General features: G+C 48.6%; 1 protein-coding gene across 1 annotated transcript in view; it reads right to left on the bottom strand.

The window, feature by feature from the left end:
* The window catches only part of RIIAD1 (regulatory subunit of type II PKA R-subunit domain containing 1), a 31,338-nt gene extending 8,735 nt beyond the window's left edge, over positions 1-22,603 (bottom strand). The window contains exons 1-3 of the mRNA XM_068251470.1: positions 22,465-22,603; positions 15,115-15,191; positions 12,549-12,595 (exon numbers count right to left, since the gene is read on the bottom strand). Of these exons, the coding sequence (XP_068107571.1) occupies positions 12,549-12,595; positions 15,115-15,191; positions 22,465-22,527 (187 nt within the window). The 5' untranslated portion in view covers positions 22,528-22,603. The remainder of the gene's footprint in view (positions 1-12,548; positions 12,596-15,114; positions 15,192-22,464) is intronic.
* Between the last annotated feature and the right edge of the window lie 1,293 nt (positions 22,604-23,896).

The raw sequence follows: 23,896 nt of genomic DNA, 5'->3' as shown, positions 1-23,896 counted from the left end.
TCGTCCTGCTCTCTATTATGCTGGGAAGACACAACGCAATTTCCCGCCTGATCCGTGCGAATAGAGCGAATTGAGCGATTATTTCCGACATGTCCGATCCGTTTCCGATCAAGAAAGGGATCGATTTTGCAAAGTTATCATTGATATCGATCAGGAGCAGTTTGGACATGTACACACAATACAACTTCCTGTCCGATCACTCGTCGATCAGACAGGAAATTGCGTTGTGTGTTCCCAGCATTAGATTTTCATCCCTTTCCTCCATTTCACAACTCCAAAACTTCTCTAGTATTGTTGTCTTCTCTTGTCATAGTTTCTTAAAGCGGACCTGAACTCAGAACTTCCTCCCTGCTCTAAAAGATACTCAACAGCATAATAACCTTTTAAAGAAAAACATTTCTTTGTTACAGGTGATATAAATCCTGCAATAAATCTGCAGTGTGTCTACTTCCTGCTTTCATGGAAGCAGACATAGGGTTAACATCATGTGTTTACATATTAGCTGCTCTGCCGAGGCAGCCAGCTGAGATATCAATTATAGTGGTGATTAGTCACAGATGATAGGGAATTAGACAGGCTAAACTCTCTAAATACATACAGGGTGCATTTCTCTATGTTATCCTCCTGTCCTGTGCAAGAGTTCAGGACTTGCACAGGATGGAAGGTAAACATAGAGAAATGCACCCTGTATGTATTTAGAGAGTTTATTCTGTCTTACTCCCCCATCTGCGTCTTCACAAGTTGTAATTTGATCTCTCAGCTGTGTCAGCTGATTGCCATGGCAGAGAAGCTAATTGGAAACCACAGGATGTTAACCCGATTGTCTGCTTCCATGAAAGCAGGTAGTAGACACACTGCAGATTTATTATTGCAGGATTTGTATCAGCTGTAACAAAGGAATGTTTTTCTGTAAAGGTTACTATGCAGTTGTGTGTCTTTTAGAGCAGAGAGGAAGTCCTGAGTTCAGGTCCGCTTTAATCATCCCTCCAGGACTGATAAACCTCTATTGGATTGTGACAAAGATAATAAGTCCCAGCTGATGTGGGTTTCCCCTGTATTATATGAAGCACTGCAGCCCGCTTATCATCATCAGGCACCATTTCCCAAATGTCTTCCCTTTGCTTAATTACTTTTTCTCTGCGATGTTAATAAACTTTTACAGCTGGAGACAGTCTTGTGATTGAAATGGCTGGCGGAGTTTTACTTAAGCTTGTATTCGCTGGAGTAATCAGAGGAACAGTAATCTCTGGAAAGGATACTGTATTTGAGGTCATTCGATGAAGACGATTCTTCTCACTTGTAGAAAAAAACACATACCGTATATCCGGGCACATCACCTCTAGTTAGGACATTAAATATGTTATTATTGAAAGGGAGGTGCTGAAGGGGGTGTGGCCAGAAAATTAGCAAAAATCAGTAACCCTTCGCACACTCGCATGCAAATGTTCAAATAAATGCATTCACAGATTCACTCATCCAGGCACCACTGTTATCCCTACAGCTCGGCTTTTAACTTAGCGGTGGTGCCTTTATGATTGAATCTGTGAATGCATTTATTTGAACATTTGCATGCGAGTGTGCGAAGGGTTACTGATTTTTGCTATTTTTCTGGCCACACCCCCTTCAGCACCTCCCTTTCAATAATAACTTATTTAATGTCCTAACTAGAGGCGATGTGCCCAGATATATTTGGTTTTTTTCTTGTTACTGACCCCTGTGGCTAGGGTCTTAATTCAGTGCACTCCCTCCTTCCCCCCCTGTTTGTGTTTTTTGTCAGCATGCACACAGCTTATGCTGGTGTATGTGCATGGTGCGCATGGATACATTACGTTAGCTCCCTTGTGTGATTGGTACGATGCGCTATCTGTCCCAGGAGAGGACGTCAGGATGTGTGCTACTAATCCTTAGATAGGTTTGATGCAATGAATGTTTCTATGTTTGCACTATGCATGTTACAGGGCCAGAGTTAGGACACCTATGTTTACCTGGGTACTTCTGCGCAGTGTAGTCATCTCACTTGTAGAACGGGAAATGCACAGGAAACTGTACGGAGGTTTTTTTCACCTTAGTGATTTTACAAGTTAAAGTATCAGCAGTTATGGGTGGTCCTCAGACTCCTTCTCTTACACATGGGAGGAGTGTGCTCCTCTTACACATGGGAGGAGTGTGCTCCTCTTACACATGGGAGGAGTGTGCTCCTCTTACACATGGGAGGAGTCTGCTCCTCTTACACATGGGAGGAGTCTGCTCCTCTTACACATGGGAGGAATCTGCTCCTCTTACACATGGGAAGAGTCTGCTCCTCTTACACATGGGAAGAGTCTGCTCCTCTTACGCATGGGACGAGTCTGCTCCTCTTACGCATGGGAAGAGTCTGCTCCTCTTACACATGAGAGGAGTCTGCTCCTCTTACTCATGGGAAGAGTCTGCTCCTCTTACGCATGGGACGAGTCTGCCCCTCTTACGCATGGGACGAGTCTGCTCCTCTTACGCATGGGACGAGTCTGCCCCTCTTACGCATGGGACGAGTCTGCTCCTCTTACGCATGGGACGAGTCTGCTCCTCTTACGCATGGGACGAGTCTGCTCCTCTTACGCATGGGACGAGTCTGCTCCTCTTACGCATGGGACGAGTCTGCTCTTCTTACGCATGGGACGAGTCTGCTCCTCTTACGCATGGGACGAGTCTGCTCCTCTTACGCATGGGACGAGTCTGCTCCTCTTACGCATGGGACGAGTCTGCTCCTCTTACGCATGGGACGAGTCTGCTCCTCTTACGCATGGGACGAGTCTGCCTCTCTTACGCATGGGACGAGTCTGCTCCTCTTACGCATGGGACGAGTCTGCTCCTCTTACGCATGGGACGAATCTGCTCCTCTTACGCATGGGACGAGTCTGCTCCTCTTACGCATGGGACGAGTCTGCTCCTCTTACGCATGGGACAGGTCTGCTCCTCTTACGCATGGGAGGAGTCTGCTCCTCTTACGCATGGGAGGAGTCTGCTCCTCTTACGCATGGGAGGAGTCTGCTCCTCTTACGCATGGGAGGAGTCTGCTCCTCTTACGCATGGGACGAGTCTGCTCCTCTTACGCATGGGACGAGTCTGCTCCTCTTACGCATGGGACGAGTCTGCTCCTCTTACGCATGGGACGAGTCTGCTCCTCTTACACATGGGACGAGTCTGCTCCTCTTACACATGAGAGGAGTCTGCTCCTCTTACACATGAGAGGAGTCTGCTCCTCTTACTCATGGGAAGAGTCTGCCCCTCTTATGCATGCGACGAGTCTGCCCCTCTTACGCATGGGACGAGTCTGCTCCTCTTACGCATGGGACGAGTCTGCTCCTCTTACGCATGGGACGAGTCTGCCCCTCTTACGCATGGGACGAGTCTGCTCCTCTTACGCATGGGACGAGTCTGCTCCTCTTACGCATGGGACGAGTCTGCTCCTCTTACGCATGGGAGGAGTCTGCTCCTCTTACTCATGGGACGAGTCTGCTCCTCTTACGCATGGGAAGAGTCTGCCCCTCTTACGCATGGGACGAGTCTGCTCCTCTTACGCATGGGACGAGTCTGCTCCTCTTACGCATGGGACGAGTCTGCTCCTCTTACGCATGGGACGAGTCTGCTCCTCTTACGCATGGGACGAGTCTGCTCTTCTTACGCATGGGACGAGTCTGCTCCTCTTACGCATGGGACGAGTCTGCTCCTCTTACGCATGGGACGAGTCTGCTCCTCTTACGCATGGGACGAGTCTGCTCCTCTTACGCATGGGACGAGTCTGCTCTTCTTACGCATGGGACGAGTCTGCTCCTCTTACGCATGGGACGAGTCTGCTCCTCTTACGCATGGGACGAGTCTGCTTCTCTTACGCATGGGACGAGTCTGCTCCTTTTACGCATGGGACGAGTCTGCTCCTCTTACGCATGGGACGAGTCTGCTCCTCTTACGCATGGGACGAGTCTGCTCCTCTTACGCATGGGACGAGTCTGCTCCTCTTACGCATGGGACGAGTCTGCTCCTCTTACGCATGGGACGAGTCTGCTCCTCTTACGCATGGGACGAGTCTGCTCCTCTTACGCATGGGAGGAGTCTGCTCCTCTTACGCATGGGAGGAGTCTGCTCCTCTTACGCATGGGACGAGTCTGCTCCTCTTACGCATGGGACGAGTCTGCTCCTCTTACACATGGGACGAGTCTGCTCCTCTTACACATGAGAGGAGTCTGCTCCTCTTACAAATGAGAGGAGTCTGCTCCTCTTACTCATGGGAAGAGTCTGCTCCTCTTACGCATGCGACGAGTCTGCCCCTCTTACGCATGGGACGAGTCTGCTCCTCTTACGCATGGGACGAGTCTGCCCCTCTTACGCATGGGACGAGTCTGCTCCTCTTACGCATGGGACGAGTCTGCTCCTCTTACACATGGGACAAGTCTGCTCCTCTTACACATGGGACGAGTCTGCTCCTCTTACACATGAGAGGAGTCTGCTCCTCTTACTCATGGGACGAGTCTGCTCCTCTTACGCATGGGACGAGTCTGCCCCTCTTACGCATGGGACGAGTCTGCCCCTCTTACGCATGGGACGAGTCTGCCCCTCTTACGCATGGGACGAGTCTGCTCCTCTTACGCATGGGACGAGTCTGCTCCTCTTACGCATGGGACGAGTCTGCTCCTCTTACGCATGGGACGAGTCTGCTCCTCTTACACATGAGAGGAGTCTGCTCCTCTTACTCATGGGAAGAGTCTGCTCCTCTTACGCATGCGACGAGTCTGCCCCTCTTACGCATGGGACGAGTCTGCTCCTCTTACGCATGGGACGAGTCTGCTCCTCTTACGCATGGGACGAGTCTGCTCCTCTTACACATGGGACGAGTCTGCTTCTCTTACACATGAGAGGAGTCTGCTCCTCTTACACATGAGAGGAGTCTGCTCCTCTTACGCATGGGACGAGCCTGCTCCTCTTACGCATGGGACGAGCCTGCTCCTCTTACGCATGGGACGAGCCTGCTCCTCTTACGCATGGGACGAGCCTGCTCCTCTTACGCATGGGACGAGCCTGCTCCTCTTACGCATGGGACGAGCCTGCTCCTCTTACGCATGGGACGAGCCTGCTCCTCTTACGCATGGGACGAGCCTGCCCCTCTTACGCATGGGACGAGCCTGCCCCTCTTACGCATGGGACGAGCCTGCCCCTCTTACGCATGGGACGAGCCTGCCCCTCTTACGCATGGGACGAGCCTGCCCCTCTTACGCATGGGACGAGCCTGCTCCTCTTACGCATGGGACGAGCCTGCTCCTCTTACACATGGGACGAGCCTGCTCCTCTTACACATGGGACGAGCCTGCTCCTCTTACACATGGGAGGAGTCTGCTCCTCTTACACATGGGACGAGTCTGCTCCTCTTATGCATGCGCTGGCCTAGCAGCGCACCTCCTTGATTTATGCACATGCTCCGCTACGAGTCTTAACAAGTCTTAAGGCGTAAGTGCAGAATGGCTATGGAGCACATTCAAGGAGGCTTGCCATCAGGCCAGGACACGCGCAATAGCGCAAGACTTGGCCGACTTGGCTACTGTACCGGGCCACACAGCAGATCGAGGTAGAGGCCTGGGAGGACAGCGACGGACCTATAAGCCTAGCGGGCAAGAAGAAGCCCTCGATAAGTATCGTATTTATGTTTACCTTCGGTATCCTTTAAATAGAAACAGTCAGAACTCTGAACGAGGCTACAGCGGGGAGGCGGGGCACAATAAGGGGGCCACACAATGTCTGGGAACCTATAGGACTATGCAGGTATGCATAACTTAACATTTTTCTCTCCTCAGGTATACATTAAGGAATGGACAAGGAATTCTAAGCATTTACGTTCTGCTTTGTGCAATAAATGACTCGTGTAGGAATACAGGCACATTCCGTCCTCCAAACATGGCTGCTAAGAAGTGAATATTAAACTTCCTGGCAGTTTCTGCAGATCATGGCTGGCTGCAAATTGAAATGAAAAGGTCATCTCTAACGATATTAAATTGCATGGCGGCTTGGGCAGTACTGACAAATGTTATATGTATTTGTTTCTAATGAAAATGGCAGTTCCCTTTAAATTTCATTTGGCAGTTGCCATGTTTCCAGCTGATGCTGAATGATGGTACAGCTTCATGTAAAGTATGGCCTCCTTTGCAAGCAGGGGGAAGCCCTATGTAGGTAAATTGGACCTCAATTCTCTAAAGGCAGTTCGATAAAATCATTTAGTTCGGTAAAATACCGCATTCGGTATTTTACACTTTTTTATTTCCAAAATGACTAAAGATTTTCCGCATGAGGCAGAAGTTTGGTAATTTACAAGCATTCTTCAATTCACTTAGATGTGCTGCAGCCACCAGGGGGGCTCTTCTCTAAAACAGTATACAGATTTTCACATCTAAAGGGAAACAGAAAAGCCTCATAAAAAGTTTTTCCCTGCAATGCTACACTGAGGTCCCGCCTTCCAGGGTGTCAGACCAAATCAGGGTGAGAAGCAGGGATGTGTGGCTCTCCCTATTGGCTGCCTGCTTCTTCCTATTGGCTGTCAATGTTACTGCACGGTATGAGCATGGAGAGAGTGAGTTATCGGCTGGTCAGAGCTGGAGGTAAATACCCAACACTTTTGCCTGATTTACCAAATGCATATATCTTTGTGAATTGCAATTTCTTGCGGTATTTACCGCACAAGTCAGTAATTTACCTCACCAGCCGGTAATTCTAATTTTCTGTGCTGTAATAAGTTTAGTGACTTGGAATTTGGAAAGGTGATCCGTAAAATCAGCTGTTTTCAGCATTACCGAATGCGGATACGCTTAGTGAATTGAGGTCTTTGTCCATACACAGACTGGCAGGAGTTGGAAGCGAGGTCACTGATTGGCTCTGTAGAGTTAGGCCCCGTTCACACTTGCGGTTGTTTGCCAAACGGACCGGATGACCTGACCGGATCCGGACCGGATCGGAACCGTACGGTTCTGATCCGGATCCGATCCGGATCCGGTCAGGTTGCATCAGGTGTCCATCAGGATGCGATCCGGATCCGTTTGGCAAAAGTTACGTTAAAAACAAAAAAAATGTTGGGGTCTGGGAGGTCAGCAGAAGGGGGACCTGTGGAATCAGGCCCTCTGCTGTTTAGCACTCACCTCCACCTGCGACATGCTGCCAACATCTCCGGATCCAGCTGTGCTGCGCCACTCCAAAATGCTTGCCCATGTGTCCCCATCCAATATCGCCGCAACAATCCCCATAGGAAGTGGGGTAGAACATCCGGATTTCTCAGCCAGTGTGTTGTGCGCTCTCCGGTTCCCATTGGTTTGTATTGGCCGGATGGTGCAGTCCGGCTCCGCCCCGGATACGGCTGCCGGAGGAGCCGGATGAAAAAATAGCGCATGTTGGAACGGAGGCCGGAGTCCGGATCCGGCCCGGATCCGGTCCGGCTCCGGTTCGGCAGAACGGACGCTTGTGAACGGACGCATAGGCTTTCATTGCTATGCCGTGCGTCCGTTCCGTCCGTTCTGCAAGCGGTGCGGCTCCGGCACGGCGATTCCGGAGGGCCACCGCAAGTGTGAACCGGGCCTTATCCTCACAGTCCTGATGTAGATGGCACAGGTACATAGAGTCAGGTCTGCAGCCCTGGCATTTATTGGTGTTTATAAAATACAGGACCCCAAGGAAGGTGCATGCAGCTAACACCTTCCTTTCAGGATCAATAGCCACAGCCGTCTCTCTAATCCATGAAAATCCACATTATTCCTGCTATTTGTCTTGACAGCTTTACGATACAAAGTATCCGTCAGTGACGAGGAGCCGCGAGCGTGATGGACGAGGTGTGAGCGCAGATAATGGGTTTGTCTTCTTGTTCCATGTCCTTCCGAGTGATGAAGTGTCTATTCCCCCTCCTCTGTTCCTCCAGAATTATTCTGAGGACCAGAAACACATCCCTCTGCATTGTTATTAATACAACAGTAGCCGGAGTTGCCATCAGCGTTGTCTTAAAGGGTCAGGCCACCTCATAGCGGCATGCCAGTCTGGTGGGGCGAATAATCTCAAGAACGGCAATATCCTACTCTGAGGCCTTCTAAGAGAAACATACTGGTACCTCTGCAATCCCTGCTGAACATCTCATCCACCTCTATTCCAACTTTTCTGATGTTTCCCTCTTTGCCAATCCCTCCACTGGGCTGCTAATTACCCAGAAGTTCCAGTCCAGACTCCAAGAAGCTCTACATAAGTCTCCTCACCAACCTGCAGGTCCTATGCCATGCACAACCTTAGCTTCTCACATGAAACCCTCCTATTTTAGTCACCTCCTATCACTCTCACATCTAAGACACAGGGGAGTAACTGAGCTTAAAGGATACCCAAGGTGACATGTGACATGATGAGATAGACATGGGTATGTACAGTGCCTAGCACACAAATAACTATGCTGTGTTCCTTTTTTTACTTTCTCTACCTAAAAGAGTTAAATATCAGGTATGTAAGTGGCTGACTCAGTCCTGACTCAGACAGGAAGTGATATAAAACACTTTCCTAGAAGAAAATGGCTTCTGAGAGCAGGAAAGAGATAAAAAGTGTCAATAGTTCATAAATGTTAGCTCTGGCATACTTCAATGAATGCGTCATTGAGCAAAAACAATAAAACAGTTTTAATTTAAAAAGTAGATTTCCACATAAAATAAAACTGTAGAATACCTTAAAAAGTCATTTTTAGGAGAAGGAAGATAGATACAATCATTTATTTCATTAGTTTATTTTCACCTCAGGTGTCCTTTAACCTCTTGAGGACAGCAGTGTTAAACCCCCCTAGTGACCAGGCTATTTTTAGTAAAATAGGCCACTGCAGCTTTAAGGCCTCGCTGCAGGGCAGAACAACTCAGCACACAAGTGATCCCCCATCCCTTTTCTCCCCACCAACAGAGCTCTCTGTTGGTGGGGTCTGATCGCTCCCCAGATGTTTTTTTTTCTTTTTTTTTTTTAAATATTTGTTTTATTATTTTTTAAATAAATCTGCCTATTTTTTTTTTTATTATTTTTACAATCCCCCCTCCCTCCCGCCCTCTGCCAGCCAATCAGCATGATTGGCTGTCATAGGCTTCAGCTTATGACAGCGGATCACTTTTGTGCCTGTTAGGGGGACAGCCGTGTCACATGGCTGTCCCCAGTACAGTGCTGCTGCAGATCGCAGCGCTGTACAATGTTAATAGATGGCGGTTTTGCCATCTAACAGTCTCCTAGCGGCGATCGCCGCTGGGTGGCTGAAGGCGGAGCGGAGCTCTGTCATTCAGCGGGGATGCGCGCGCATGCACATGCGCGATCCCCTGCACTCCGCCTTCCAAGCCATTCACGCCAATCGGTGTGGAGTGGTCCAGGTGCTGCCCCGCTGCTCACGCCAATCGGCGTGGAGCAGTCGTTAGGCAGTTAATAGAGCCCCCCTGCAAAAATGATAGCATTGGGCCCCCTTGGTCTCTAAACCCCATGAGGGTCACATGATCAGGAACTGGCGAATGGCAGCAGAGAATATTCTGCTGTGAAGCAGCATCTGGAAGCAGGAGAAATTAGACGCTTGCGCTACTCACTACTCTGCATGGCGGGAGAAGGTTGGCAGGGACGGTCTTTGTGAGCGAACGGGGAGGTTTTTGGTTGGGAAAAGGGTGGTGAAGGGCCCCCCCAAAGCCTCTGGGCCTCCTTGCAATGGCAGGGGTCGTAGGGGTGATTGCTATGCCCATGCTAGGACAGACACAAATTTCACCTCTCCTAATGAACTCTCTTCCACACCACGTCCACCACACTCCAAGCCTTGAAGCCCTCAAACACACCTCTTCAGACAAGCATCATTTGTCAAAGCCCCACTTCAGAGACCTAAGCAAAATGTCATCACTGGTTTCATCCACTAGTCCCTTTTGTCACCTTATGTGTAAGCTTGCATGGGCAGGGCCCTCACCTTCATTCCCTTATAAACAATGCCAGTTTACCAGTTGCCTGGCTGTCATGCTGAGCTTTTGGCTTTGAGTCCCACAGCTGCAACAAGCATGCAGCCAGTGGAGTCAGATCAGAGTCAAAGCCAGGGCCGGTTCGCCCATGAGGCGGGTTCCTTGGGCGGCAAAGAGCGGGAGGGAGGCAGCATTGCAGGAAGTGACGAGAGTGGAACGCACGCTGGAACGTGGAAGAGGTGAGTCATCCCCACCCGCCGCCTCCTATTACGTTTGCTGCTGCAGTTAAAAGCTAGATGGGGAGCGCAGATCGGGGGACCCAGGTGAGGGAGGGGGGTCCGATCCCTCTACCCGTCGCTGTGCTCAATACCCCCTTCGTGCCTGCTACCCCCTCCAGCTCGGCGGCCCCCCACACCCACGGCTTGGGGGAGGAGGGGCGTCAGTTTCTAACAAGTTTGCCTCAGGCGGCAAAAAGTCTAGAAACCGGCCCTGGTCAAAGCACATCATCTGCATGCTCATTCTGGGCCAGTGACCGTTTATTAGAGAATGAAGATGGCCGCCTCTGTATTCCTCTTACTTCAAGTTCCCTTTACATTTCCAAATGTCAAATTTGGGGCAATAAAAGGGTTACTACCTTATTTGTTTTTCATAATTGGCTATCATTCTGTGTTTATGTCCTTTCAATCCATATCCAAAATGATTAGGAATCTGATCTGAATCACATGTGTGTACGCTAGCTTTCTTCTATAGCCAATCGTTGTCAGATCTGAATATCAACCTGATCAATTGTTTGGATAGAATCTAAAGTACTGGTAATAAATTACATGGTGTGTACCCAGCTTAAAGGACATCCGAGGTGAAAATAAGCTGATGAGAAAAACAATTGTATCTGTCCACCTTCTCCTAAAAAATACTTTTTTTTTTAGATATCCCACAGTTTTATTTTATATTTAAATATAGTTTTTAAGTTTTTACTGTTTGATTGTCTCTGCTCAATGACACCTTCATTGAAGTATGCTAGAGCTCAAATCTATAAATTATTGACCCTTTTTTATCTCATTCCTGCTCCAGGAAGCCATTTACTGACAGGAAAGTATTTTATGGCTGTAATTACTGATTAGTGAGGGTTATGCTATAGTCTGACCCAGTCAGTCCCAGTCCCAACCCAGACCCAGAAACTGTTACTTACATACCTGATATTTAACTCTTTCAGGCAGAGAAAGAAAAAAAAGGAACACAGCCTAGTTATCTGTGTGCTTGACACCATACATACACATGTCTATCTCATCATGTCACCTCGGTTGTCCTTTAAGTGCTTGTTCACACTACAAGAGCTTTTTAAGCGCTAGTGATTTTGAAAAGCTCTTTTTAAAAGCTAGAGCTTTTAAAATCACAAAGCGCTTAGAAAAGCTCTTGTAGTGTTAACTAACTTACTCTAGTTCAGGGTGTCAAACTCAAATACAAAGTGGGCCGAAATTGGGACCAAGTCGCGGGCCAACCAATGTCTACTGGCCACCTTCCTCCCTTATACAATTATCTGGTGTCTAGTGGTCCTCCCTCCCCTTTACTGTTCACTGGTGTCTAGAGACCCCCACCCTCCCCTTTACAGTCTACTTGTGTTTAGTGCTTTCCCCCTACCTCCCCATATGGCTTCCCTGGTGATCTAGGGCTCCACCTCCAATATAGCTTCCCTGGTGTTCTAGAGTGGGCCAAACATAATGCAAAGTGGGGAAACCACTTGAGGGCCGAATTTAATGGCTCTGAGGACCAAATTTGGCCCGCGGGCCGGAGTTTGACATGTATGCTCTAGTTGTATTGAGGTGGTTGTAGCATTAGTTTGAGCTAATGAAAAACACAGCCTTATCACAGATTTTGCGGTACCCTAGATATATTGAGAATGCATTGGCAATGAATTGAGATAATGGTCTCCCCAACTATATCAAATACCAAAGTCACACCGCTGGAGCTGACAGTGGTTTGGGTTAATGGTTTATGTGTCCTTATCACATATAACAGCCTAGCATTAGTTTTAAAGTGGACCTGAACTCTTGCACAGGACAGAAGGAAAACCTAGAGAAATGCACCCTGTATGTATTTAGAGAGTTTAGCCTGTCTAATTCCTCCTCATTTGTGACTAATCACATCTGTAATTTGATCTCTCAACGGCATCAGCTGCCCGCCACCCAGAGTTAATTGGTAGACACAGGATATTAACTATATGTCTGCTTCCATGAAAGCAGGAAGTAGACAGATTGCAGATTTATTGCAGGATTTGTATCAACTGTAACAAAAGAAATGTATTTCTTTAAAGGTTATTATGCTGTTGCTTATCTTTTAGAGCAGAGAGGAAGTACTGAGATGAGGTTCGCTTTAAAGTTGCTCAGTGAGATGCAAATAATTCTGACTTGCATGCCAATTGACTTGCATGCCAACTGGATGCAAATTGTAGGCCACTTGTATACAAGACCAATCACATCCACTTCCTGCTGATTCTGATTGGCCAACTTTCAAGCTGCACAGAATCCTCATGAAATACGCATGCTCGTTGGAAGGACTAGCACCTCACTGGCGATCTGTAGTACTGAAGGCTTGAGAACGTCTTACCTGCTGCAAACTCCCGCATATTGTCAGGACGCCGCATCAGCACCTCCCTGGTGAAACAAAGAGGTGATGAGGTACTGGCTGTGTGGACACAGAATCAGCCTAAACATACACACCCTGAGGAGACTGCCCATACATTCATCGCTAACAATACAATTTCCTTACGTTTTGGAAGTAAACGATTTTTCACTAAGACATGATAAAAGCATTATTAGACAAAAAACACTTATATCGCGCTTTTCTCCTGGCGGACTCAAAGCGCCAGAGCAGCAGCCACTGGGGCGCGCTCTATTGGCAGTAGCAGTGTAAGGGAGACTTGCCAAAGGTCTCCTACTGAATAGGTGCTGGCTTACTTAACAGACAGAGCCGAGATTTGAACCCAGGTCTCCCGTGTCAGAGGCAGAGCCCTTAAACATTACACCATCCAGCCACCACTATTACAATCGGGCATGAGCACTTTACAAACTACACTAACCAATTCATGTCACTCACTGTGCTTTAGTGGAGCTCACAACCTAACCCCCTCACTATAGTCATAGTTTTAATGGGAATCTGAAGCGAGAGGGGTATTTATTTTCTTTTTTGCAATACCAGTTTCCTGGCTGTACTGCTGATCCTCTGCCTCTAATACATTTAGCCATAGACCCTGAACAAGCATGCAGCAGATCAGGTGATTCTGACATTATTGTCAGATCTGACAAGATTAGCTGCATGCTTGTTTCTGATTTGATTCAGACACTACTGCAGCCAAATAATACTTCTCACTTCAGGTTCCCTTTAAAGGGGAACTGAAGAGAGAGCTATACGGAGGCTGTCAAGTTTATTTCCTTTTAATCAATGCCAATTGCCTGGCAGCCCTGCTGGTCTATTTCTCTGCAGTAGTATCTGAATAAAACCAGAAACAAGCATGCAGCTAGTCTTGTCAGATCTGACTTTAAAGTCTGAAATACCTGATCTGCTGCATGCTTGTTCAGGGGCTGTGGCTAATAGTATTAGAGGCAGAGGATCAGCAGATCAGCCAGGCAACTGGTATTGCTTAAAAGGAAATAAACATGACAGCCTCCATATACCTCTCTCTTCAGTTCCCCTTTAAGGACACCTGAAGTGAGAAGACTATGGAGGCTGCCATATTTGTTTCCTTTTAAACAATAAATTGTCTGGCAGTCCTGCCAATCTTTGGCTGCAGTAGTGCCTGAATTACACAACTGAAACAAGCATGCGGCAAATCCAGTGTATTAGAGGCAGAGGATCAGCAGGACAGCCAGGCCATCTGCATTGTTTAAAAATAAATATAGCAGCCTCCATATTCCTGTCACTTCAGGCGTCCCTTAAAAGTACACCTGTGTTTTTTTAACGTTACATAATTACACTGGATGATCCAGAGGCTTCCCTGACCATCCATGACCCCTTTGTTGTTGGCCGGGACCCTTCACGGCCGCGTTCCCCTTTGTGTATGAACACAGCCGCAGTAGCACGGAGCAGCAACGGGACAGAGAAAAAAACTATGCACAAGCGGCGTCGTGCTGCTGCACAGCACGGACCGTACTTTGCACCTGCGCAGTGCGCCCGCTCTTACACACAGCGGCCACAAGCAATCTTCAACTTTAGGGTTAGAGGGTCCCAGCACGGCCCAGGAGAGGCACAGGGATACAGCAGGAGCCTTCCTCCACTGACGTTACTGGTACCCTTTAAAGTGGTTCCGAGATAAAGTTTTACTCCTTGTAGAATTGTGTTCCTTTCATATAGTTTATAGGGCATTCCTCAAGCCAAATAATTTTTTGGTTTGTTTTAATACACTCATTCCCTTTAAATTGAACAAGCCTCTCCCACAGCTCCTCCAGCACCTAGGCACTCGGAGACCCATGTAGCAAGGGCTTATGGGAGCTCAGTCTGGGCAGAAGGAGGATGAGGTGTTACTAGCCAGAGATTTCAGAGGCAGTGGGGAGGAGGAGAGGGGAGTGAAGTTTTCACAGACTGAGGGGTGGGAGATGCAGAGCAGCCTTCCTGTGTGTAATGATCACAAACAGAACATGGCTGCTCTCGTATCACAGGAAGAAATAATCATATACTGTTGAAGCTGTTTGCAGCTAGATATGCTGTGTAAACTATCTATCTAAACTTTAGATACGATATATAGACAAGTTACTTGTTAGTTCATTTTTCATCTCAGATCCACTTTAATGTCCCTACCATTTATGGCCTATTTGGGGGAGGGGCAATTAACGTACAAGTATTTTTGGAAATGAGTGGAGAAAACAGTGTGCCAGGTAGAAACCCACAGAAACACTGGGAGAATATACAAAACTCATTGCAAATTCTGTCCTGGCCAGTAATCAAATCTCGGCAACAGCGCTAGCCACCATGACACATTACAGATCTTAAACTCAGCTGTACCAATAATAGAGCTCTGCTAGTATTTCATAACGTTTCAGACATTGTGAATGGTGAGATAACCCTTGAAGTCATTCCTGAGCTCTGGCTTGAGTGATTGTCCTATTGCTGCAGGTGTTCAAGTCAACTGTTCTGCCTGACCTTGATTAGCTTGACCCTTATATAAGCTTACTGTTACCGTATGAAAGCTGAGAGGAGCTGTCTGATTTCTGGATGTCTCCGGAGATAGGCCTCATTACTCACCCGGGTCTGTATCTGCATGGGGAGAGGAGAAAGGTCAAAACATATCTCCCATCATTCATGAGACCAAGAACACAACATGAATGCAATATACCAGGGGTGTGAAACTCAATCGCACAACGGGTCCAAATCTAAAAAACAGTCTATGTTTTGGGCCAAACTGTTTATTAGGATTTAATCCTTTAGCAGTTTATTTATTCAGAGGCTTGCAAGTGCCCCAGGCAAATGTATTTTAGCACATTTTGTATTTATTTGTTACATTTCCCTGCTTCTAATTAGTACTGCTGTGATGAGTATTTATGGCCACTTGTCACTAGGGGGCTTTCAGTTTCTATTTCCATATTTTCTGCCAGTAGAGACAGATCAACACATTCCAAAAATTTACAGCACGAGTCCTGATGACTGCAGTTAAAAAGCAGTGCGCTTATCTCAAACGTGATAACTCTATTGAAGCTGCTAATGGGTCAAAGGAGGAGTCTCTGGTGAGCACCTTAAAACGTCAGATGCAATACCTGAATGTGGCCAATGCACTGGTGTGCTCCTCTGGGTGGAAAGGCAGCATGCTGTTACCTGAAATAAATGGGAGATGGGAAAACAGGGACCTGTGCTGTATACTTTATTCCATGAACATGCTCATGGCAAACTGGAAGTTACATTTGTACTGTAGGATGCCCATGCAGGCGGGTGGCAGGGTTAGCAGCTCTAAACAGCTGCTTTGCATAGCAGCTTTAGGTACGGATGGGAGGGGCAAAGCCTTTTGTGTTTTTAAATGCATCCTGTGCATGTTTGCCAACTGTAGGACACATGCTCTACTTTAGCGGTAGGGAACCTTGGCTCTCCAGCTGTGATAAAACTACAAATCCCAGCATGCATTTGCCTTTATTAATCATGACTGTGGCTGTCAGGCTCCTGCAGTGCCTTGTCAGAAGGGCACGAAACCCTGGGATCAATTCTTTCACCCAGTCTCCATCTTCGATCCATACCCCCACATGGCTTGCTACAACGGGTTCCTACCCCTGTGGTTTTTCAACTTGCAATTATTGTCATTGTCATGTACGAGGCACTTCGGTGTTCTCATTCTCAGCTCACCAAAATTTTCCCATAAAACAATATGTTAATTGCAATACCAAATACACCATAAACGTCATTTCATGTACATCATGTCGAGTTCACACGGGGTGCACAACCCGTAATTTAAGAGCACGTATAGCCGAACATTATTGTGGTACCAATTGGAAAACTTTCCGAAAATCGGCAGTTTCCAAACACTTTGAAAATAAACACAAAGGGGACTTATCATCATTCAGTTTCCAAGGGGTGGAGCAAGTTAGTTATCCAACCAGAGGGGATGATATACAAAGGTTATTGCTGAAACGTGAGGCCTACTGGATCCACAACATGGGCACTCGCACTCCATATGGCCTAAATCAGGCATGGGCAAACTTGGCCCTCCAGCTCTTAAGGAACTACAAGTCCCACAATGCATTTGCCTTTATGAGTCATGACTGTGGCTGTAAGACTCCTGCAATGCACTGTGGGACTTCTAGTTCCTTTACAGCTGGAGGGCCAAGTTTGCCCATGCCTGGCCTAAATACACGTTGGGATCTGAATCTGGTATATGTATATTGATGTATATTGACATATTTTCTAGTTTTCTGCATGCTGTATACTTGCATTTGTATACTGGTGTTCTATGTTATCCCTACGTTTTTCTCCTCCTTGTATATCTGCTACTTTCAACAGGTTACCGAATTAAAACCTTTGTCCAGTGGTGACTTCTTTTACATTACTTTTATCTTTTTAAGCTTTATTCATGTTTTTGTCAAATTTCTGTATATTGATTGATAGTTTCATTACTGCATGTAATGTTCCTTTAAGGAAATGGTTGTTTGATGTGATGGGTGGGGTTTTGTCTCCTCCCAACCACATATAACCTCTTCCTTAAAGAGAACCCGAGGTGGGTTTTAAGAACGCTATCAGCACACGGGGGGGCAGCATTATAGCAACAGAGGCTGGGCAGTATATGCAGACCCAGCCTCTGTGTGCTGAGAGCATTCTTAGAACCCACCTCGGGTTCTCTTTAACAGGCTCACTTTAACTATGACTAAGGGCAGATTGTATGCCCGACACGCGTCAGTTGATCCTGTGGTTTTATTGCATCATTGTCATTTGGATTTCCTAAGCTATTTTTTCATCGAGCCAATTCTGGTTTGCGGATCCTTTTTTGCTTGCAATGCATTGTGGGACTTGTAGTTCCTTAACAGCTGGAGAGCCAAGGTTCCTTACGCCTGCTACCTGTATGCAAACAGTGACAACAGGAGATTGGGATGATGCATGCGCACAGTGCTAAAAATGACAGTACATAAGTGGTATACAGTGTGCTGTCTCCATGGGAACACCACATGCCTCTGGTACCAATGCCAAGCTTCCTATTATATTGTGATTTCCAGTTTGCTGTGAGCATGAATACAGTTCAGGCTGGTGCTTTCTACTTCCTCCTTTCTCTTACTGCTTATAATCACGCACATTTGAAGCTCATACAAATATGGCCACATAAACTGGTGAGGTGGGCTGAATTTGGCCCTTGGGCTTTGTGTTTGACACCTGTGAAATATACAGAGCATGGCTCCACAAACATAGAATGGCTGGACATGGGGAAGAGCAGAGCATGGCTCCACTAACAGCTGCTGTATAATTTATTGGCAGCTCCTAAATGCACTAGGATCTTGCAAAGTTGCATATTGGCCTTTGCAAATTCTGGTGCTCCTTGACCCTGATTTTGCAGATTGGAATTTTAGGCTCATCTCTACTGCACACATAGTGGGATGGTGGAGGGAGTACATTTGAATTCGGCGCCGGTAGATTTGGGCGCAGGATCCAGCAGTTATATTGCTGATCCTGCTTCTGCACAAGTCCGGGCCGAACTAATTACTATTCCCCCTCCAGGCCGCCATGGATAGTGGGGGAATGAAATAATTTCGAATTATTAGGATTTTTAAGCAACCTCGGCTCCATCTTCTGACGGCACCGACGTTACTCACTGAGCGCCGCTATAGACTGTTTCCCATTATAGTCTATGGCGGCGCTGGCTGTGCCCAAATCTAGCAGCGCTGAAAAGCACTGCTCCGTGGTGGAGGGGCATCTCTTAGTCAGCCTTTCAGCGCTGGGCCTTGTAGTGCACATAGGATGGGGCCTCAGTCAGGTAGGACATGCTGGCCCTTGCAGTGCTCACAGTGTGAAGAGGGCTTCTCTCTGCATTTGATAGAGTAGTGTTTTTCAACCGCTGTTCCACACTAGTGTGCCGCGAGATGTTGCCTGGTGTGCCGTACGGCAGGGGTCCCCAACCACCGGGCCGCGGCAGGTCTGGCCTCTCGCTCCTCCCCTTACCGCGGCCCCCGCTCCTGTTACCTTATCATGAGCGGGCGGCTGCTTGTCCGATTAGATTCCCCCTTAGCCGCTCTCCTCAGTGGCATCTCCTCAGGGCCGGCCCGCCCATGAGGCGGGGTGAGGCGGGTTCCTCAGGCGGCAGTAAGTGGAGGGGCAGCACCGCTCCCGCCCTGCTGGTCTCCTCTCTGCAATGTAGCCACTGATACACACGCGGCTGCTTCCTGTGTAAACAGGACGCAGCGTGTGTAATGTATCAGCGGCTACATTGCAGAGAGGAGACCAGCAGGGCGGGAGCGGCGATTGGATCCAGGGAGGTGAGTAACAACTGTGTACAGCAGCGCTTCCCTGCGCGCTAACTCTGCTGCCTGCAGTCCGAGGGGGGAGCATGGGGGAGCCCGGGGAGAGGTCGTGCTGCCCTCACCGCGTCTCTGGCTCCCCCCTCCGCCATTATGAGGGGGCACCTACCTACTTAACCTATATTGAGCAAGCTACCTATCTATCCTATACTGGGGGACACCTACCTAATCTAACCTGTTTTGGGGGCAGCTCCCTACCTATCTATCCTATACTGGGGGGCACCTACCTAATCTAACCTGTACTGGGGGCAGCTACCTATCTATCCTATACTGGGGGGCACCTACCTAATCTAACCTGTACTGGGGGCAGCTACCTATCTATCCTATACTGGGGGGCACCTACCTAATCTAACCTGTACTGGGGGGCAGCTACCTATCTAACCTATGCTGGGGGGCAGCTACCTGTCTAACCTATGCTGGGGGGCACCTACCTATCTAATCTATACTGGGGGCACCTACCTAATCTAACCTATACTGGGGCACCTACCTATTCTAACCTATACTGAGGGGCAGCGACCTAATCTAACCTATACTGGGGGGAAGCTACCTATCTAACCTATACTGGGGGCACTTATCTAACCTGTATTGGGGGCACCTACCTACCTAGCTAGCCTATACAGGTGGCAACTATACTGGCTACCTATACTGGGGGCACCTACCTAACTAACCTATACTGGGGGTACCTACCTATCTAACCTATGCTGGGGGCAACTATACTGGCTACCTATATTGGAGGCACCTACCTAGCTAACCTGTACTGGGGGCACCTACTTATCTAACTTATACCGGGGGGGGGGGGGTGCCTGCCTATCTAACATATACTGGGGGCAACTATGCTGGCTACCTATACTGGAGGCAACTACCTGGCTAACCTATACTGGGGGCAACTTTACTGGCTCACCTATGCCTGGCCACCTATACTCGGGGGGGACCTATAGCTGGCTACCTATACCGGGGAGGGGGGGCGCAATTTTTACACCCTCGCCCTGGGTGCATTTTAGCCTAGAAACTGCACTGTTGCCGCCGGCCTCCGAGTCCGACGACTCCGAGCTCTGCGGCCTCTCCTGTCTCCTCCAAGGCTGCACGCTGGTGACGCTGCCTAGTGCCTAAGCCTGCTGATTTGATGGCGGCGGCTGCCGCTCCCTCTGCTGCCCTGGCTGCGGCTGATTGTCACGGTCAGTCACTGAGCAGCGAGCGCCGCCGACGTGACCGTGACGATGATGATGATGAGGCTGGCTGGCTGCCGCCGGCCGCCGCTCACTGGTACAGCAGTTCCCATGGCAACGGCGATGCATATCGCCGCTACAGGAAGCCGCTGTACCGCTTCCTGCTCATCACAGGAGCCGCCGAGCGCGCTGCTGTAATAGCAGATGCCACTGAGTAAAGCGGCTACGGGGGAATCTAATCGGACAAGCGGCCGCCCGCTCATGATAAGGTAACAGGAGCGGAGGGGGGAGGGGCAATACCTACCCATACTAGGAAGCTATACTGGGCACTATACTAGCTATACTGGGGCACTTCCTACCTATACTGGGCACTATACTAGCTATACTGGGCACTATACTAGCTATACTGGGCACTACCTACCTATACTGGGCACCATGCTAGCTATACTGGGCACTATACTAGCTATCTGGGCACTATACTAGCTATATTGGGCACTACCTACCTATACTGGGCACTATACTAGCTATACTGGGCACTTTACTGGCTATACTGGAGCACTACCTACCCATACTGGGCACTATACGGGGGCACTACCTATCCATACTGGGACTATACTAGCTTTACTGGTCAGTATACTAGCTATACTGGGGCACTATACTAGCTATACTGGGGCACTATACTAGCTATACTGGGGTAACTATACTAGCCATACTGGGGCAACTAAACTCCCTATACTGGGGCAACTACGCCAGCTATGCAGCAGCACCCCAGCCCCCCTCCCCCCCATAACCCGCTGCACACGACACTGTCCACTAGGTCGCGCAAACACCCGAGCCCGGATTCTGTCCCGGCAATATGAAAGGAAGGAAGGGGTTTCTCCAATAAATGTAAAATATTTTATATTTGTCATCATGCAGCTGAAAAAAGGCTGCTATTTATTATTCTAAGTTAGAAAATAGATTTTATTTCTGAAATCTTGTATTTTGAATTTGGGTCCACTTTAAGTTCATGTAGTGAATCTCCTCTGAGGCAGAGGATGCTGGGTCTTGTAGTGCACACATAGGGTGGTGACATGACTCTTCTCAGGTAATAGGTGCACACAAGGGGGAGAAGGGGCACCTCTCAGTCAGGTGATGCTGGGTTTTGTAGTGCACACAAGGGAGAAGAACCCCTCTCATGCAGTCATGCCGAGCCTTGAAGTGCACACAATGGAGATGGAGACCTCTCAGTCAGGTGATGCTGGGTTTTGTAGTGCACACAAGGAGGGGTAGTGGCCCCTCTCAGGAAGACATGCTGGGCCTTGTAGTGCACACAAGGTGGTAAAAGGGGCCCTCTCAGGCAGACATGCTGGACATTGTAGTGCACACATGGGGGTAGAGAGGCCCTCTCAGGACGATATGCTGGGCCGTGTACTGCACATATAGGGCTGGGGCCCCGCTTAGGCAGACATCCTGGCCCTTGTAGTGCAAACAAGGTGGTGGAGGGGCCCCTCTCAAGCAGACATGCTTTACCTTGTAGTGCACACATGGTGGTGGAGCTGCCCCTCTCAGTCAAGGGATGCTGGGTCAGTGGGTCTTGTAGTGCACACATGGTGGTAGAGGGGCCCCTCTCAGGCAGACATGCTGGGCCTTGTACTGCACACAAGGTGGTAGAGGGGCCCCTCTCAGGCAGACATGCTGAGCCTTGTAGTGCACATTAAATGGGAGTTTATCAGGCAGGAATGCTGGGCCTTGTAGTGCACACGTGATGGTGGAGGAGCCTCTCTGTCAGGCAGACATGCTGGGCCTTGTAGTGCACATAAGATGGAGGTTTCTCAGTCAGGCAGACATGCTGGGTCGCAGTGTTGCCAACTCATTCCTTTAATTACTGACACATCTAAGTTATACAGGTTCTGGGGCTACTTACACATAATAAGTGCCTTACCTGCATCTGCCTAGCCATGAAAACTGTATAATTCATATGTGTCAGTAATTAAAGGGATGAGTTGGTAACACTGGGCATTGTAGTGCACACGCAGGGGATGAGGAGCTGCTCTCATTCAGTCAGACATTCTGGATAGGGGCTTCTCAGTCAGGCAGACATGCTGGGCCTTGTAGTGCACATCTGATGGGGGTTTCTCAATCAGGCAGACATGCTGGGCCTTGTAGTGCACACGCAGGGGATGAGGAGCTGCTCTCATTCTATCAGACATTCTGGGCTTTGTAGTGCACATCAGATGGGGGCTTCTCAGTCAGGCAGACATGCTGGGCCTTGTAGTGCACATAAGATTAGGGCTTCTCAGTGAGGCAGACATGCTGAGCCTTGTAGTGCACACGCAGGGGATGAGGGCTGCACTCAGTCAGTCAGGGCACATGGGGTGGGGGAAGGGCTCCTCTCACCCGCCAGGCCCGCAGCTGTTCCTCCTGCTCGGTATTGAGGGCTCCGGGATCCGCCTCCGCCATATTGCTCCTCTTGGAGACGCTGCGTTGTTGCTAACGCCGGTTGCCAAGGAGGAAGGTACCGTGACTCTGCCAGCTGAGGCTCCGCCCACCTGTCCAGTTCTCAGGGAGACTGTTACCATGGTGAGAGCCTCGCCTACGGTGTTTGGGAGAAGGGAGGGGGAGACACGATCGTGACGTCAGAGATGGCCTGTCACTCATCGTCCTGGAGCACGGATAATGATGTGTCAATATAGTACAATGGCCTGGCGAATGCTGCTATAATCACGCGAAGCCCATACACCATGCTCGTATTCCGCCATACATTATATGCTGCATAGTACTATAATGTATCACACATCGTACAGTGTTCTGCTGTATCACACCGCTCCTATATTTGGCATTTCTGTTATATTATGTGCACTGTAGTTCAGGAGTATATTATATCCCACTGGATAATCCCAGCCAGGGCTCCATGTATAAGTGAATTTGTAAGCTTGTGTTTAATTGGACGGAGACTTAGCAGAATAAATATTTTACTGAACTCTGATTCTGAGAAATGGATTAAAATGAAATGGGGCCCTAGGCAAGAGAGCAGTTTTTAACACACCCCCCCCCCCCCCCCCCCCCCCCCCAGGGCTTTCACACTAGGAGCTGCAACGAGCATTTTTTTGACTGATTGCTCCTATGATGCGTTTAGAAAGGTAACATGAAAGTCTCTTTGACTTTCACATTAGACAAAGCGTTCCAGAGCGTCACATTGTAACGTATTTGGGAGCTTTTAACCATCCAGTTGTGGCGTTTTCCCTTCGGGTGAATTAGAACTACGCCGCTGATCAGCTTTGCACTGCAATTTTACGACGTCACTCCGCAGGTCATAACGCATGCACAAAATCTGGTTTGTGCACACGTTATCTAATTTTAAAGAGGCCATAGTAAGATTTGGTGGCGCCTAGCATTCACATACCTCCAACTTTTTGAGATGAGAAAGAGTCAATCGCACACATTTTTTAGTAGAGAAATATATATATTTACATAGAAAGAGGGACAAAGTCCTGATAGAGGGACAAATGAGCAAGAAAGAGGGACAGGGCTCCCAAAGAGGGACTGTCCCTCCGAAAGAGGGATAGTTGGGAGCTATGCATTCACCAGGCTCCTCGACTCTCTCCATGTGCTAGGCATTTGCCCAGAATTGCCTTGTGGATGATCCAGTTCTGGGGCCTAGTAATAAGGGATGCAGAGGTTGCTCTTAAACCTGAGAAATGATCTAGGGCCCTCGTTCAGCTCATGTATTCGCTCCTCATTGGTACTATATATGTACTTGTACATTCAGGGGCGTAACAATGCACCCTGCAAGATATTCAGCTGGGGGGGGGGGGGGCACAGAAGCCAC

This window comes from Hyperolius riggenbachi, chromosome 9 (assembly GCF_040937935.1).
Source record: "Hyperolius riggenbachi isolate aHypRig1 chromosome 9, aHypRig1.pri, whole genome shotgun sequence".
NCBI lineage: Eukaryota > Metazoa > Chordata > Amphibia > Anura > Hyperoliidae > Hyperolius > Hyperolius riggenbachi.
Note: the sequence above shows the minus strand (reverse complement) of the source record. Positions and strands in the feature narration are given on the sequence as shown.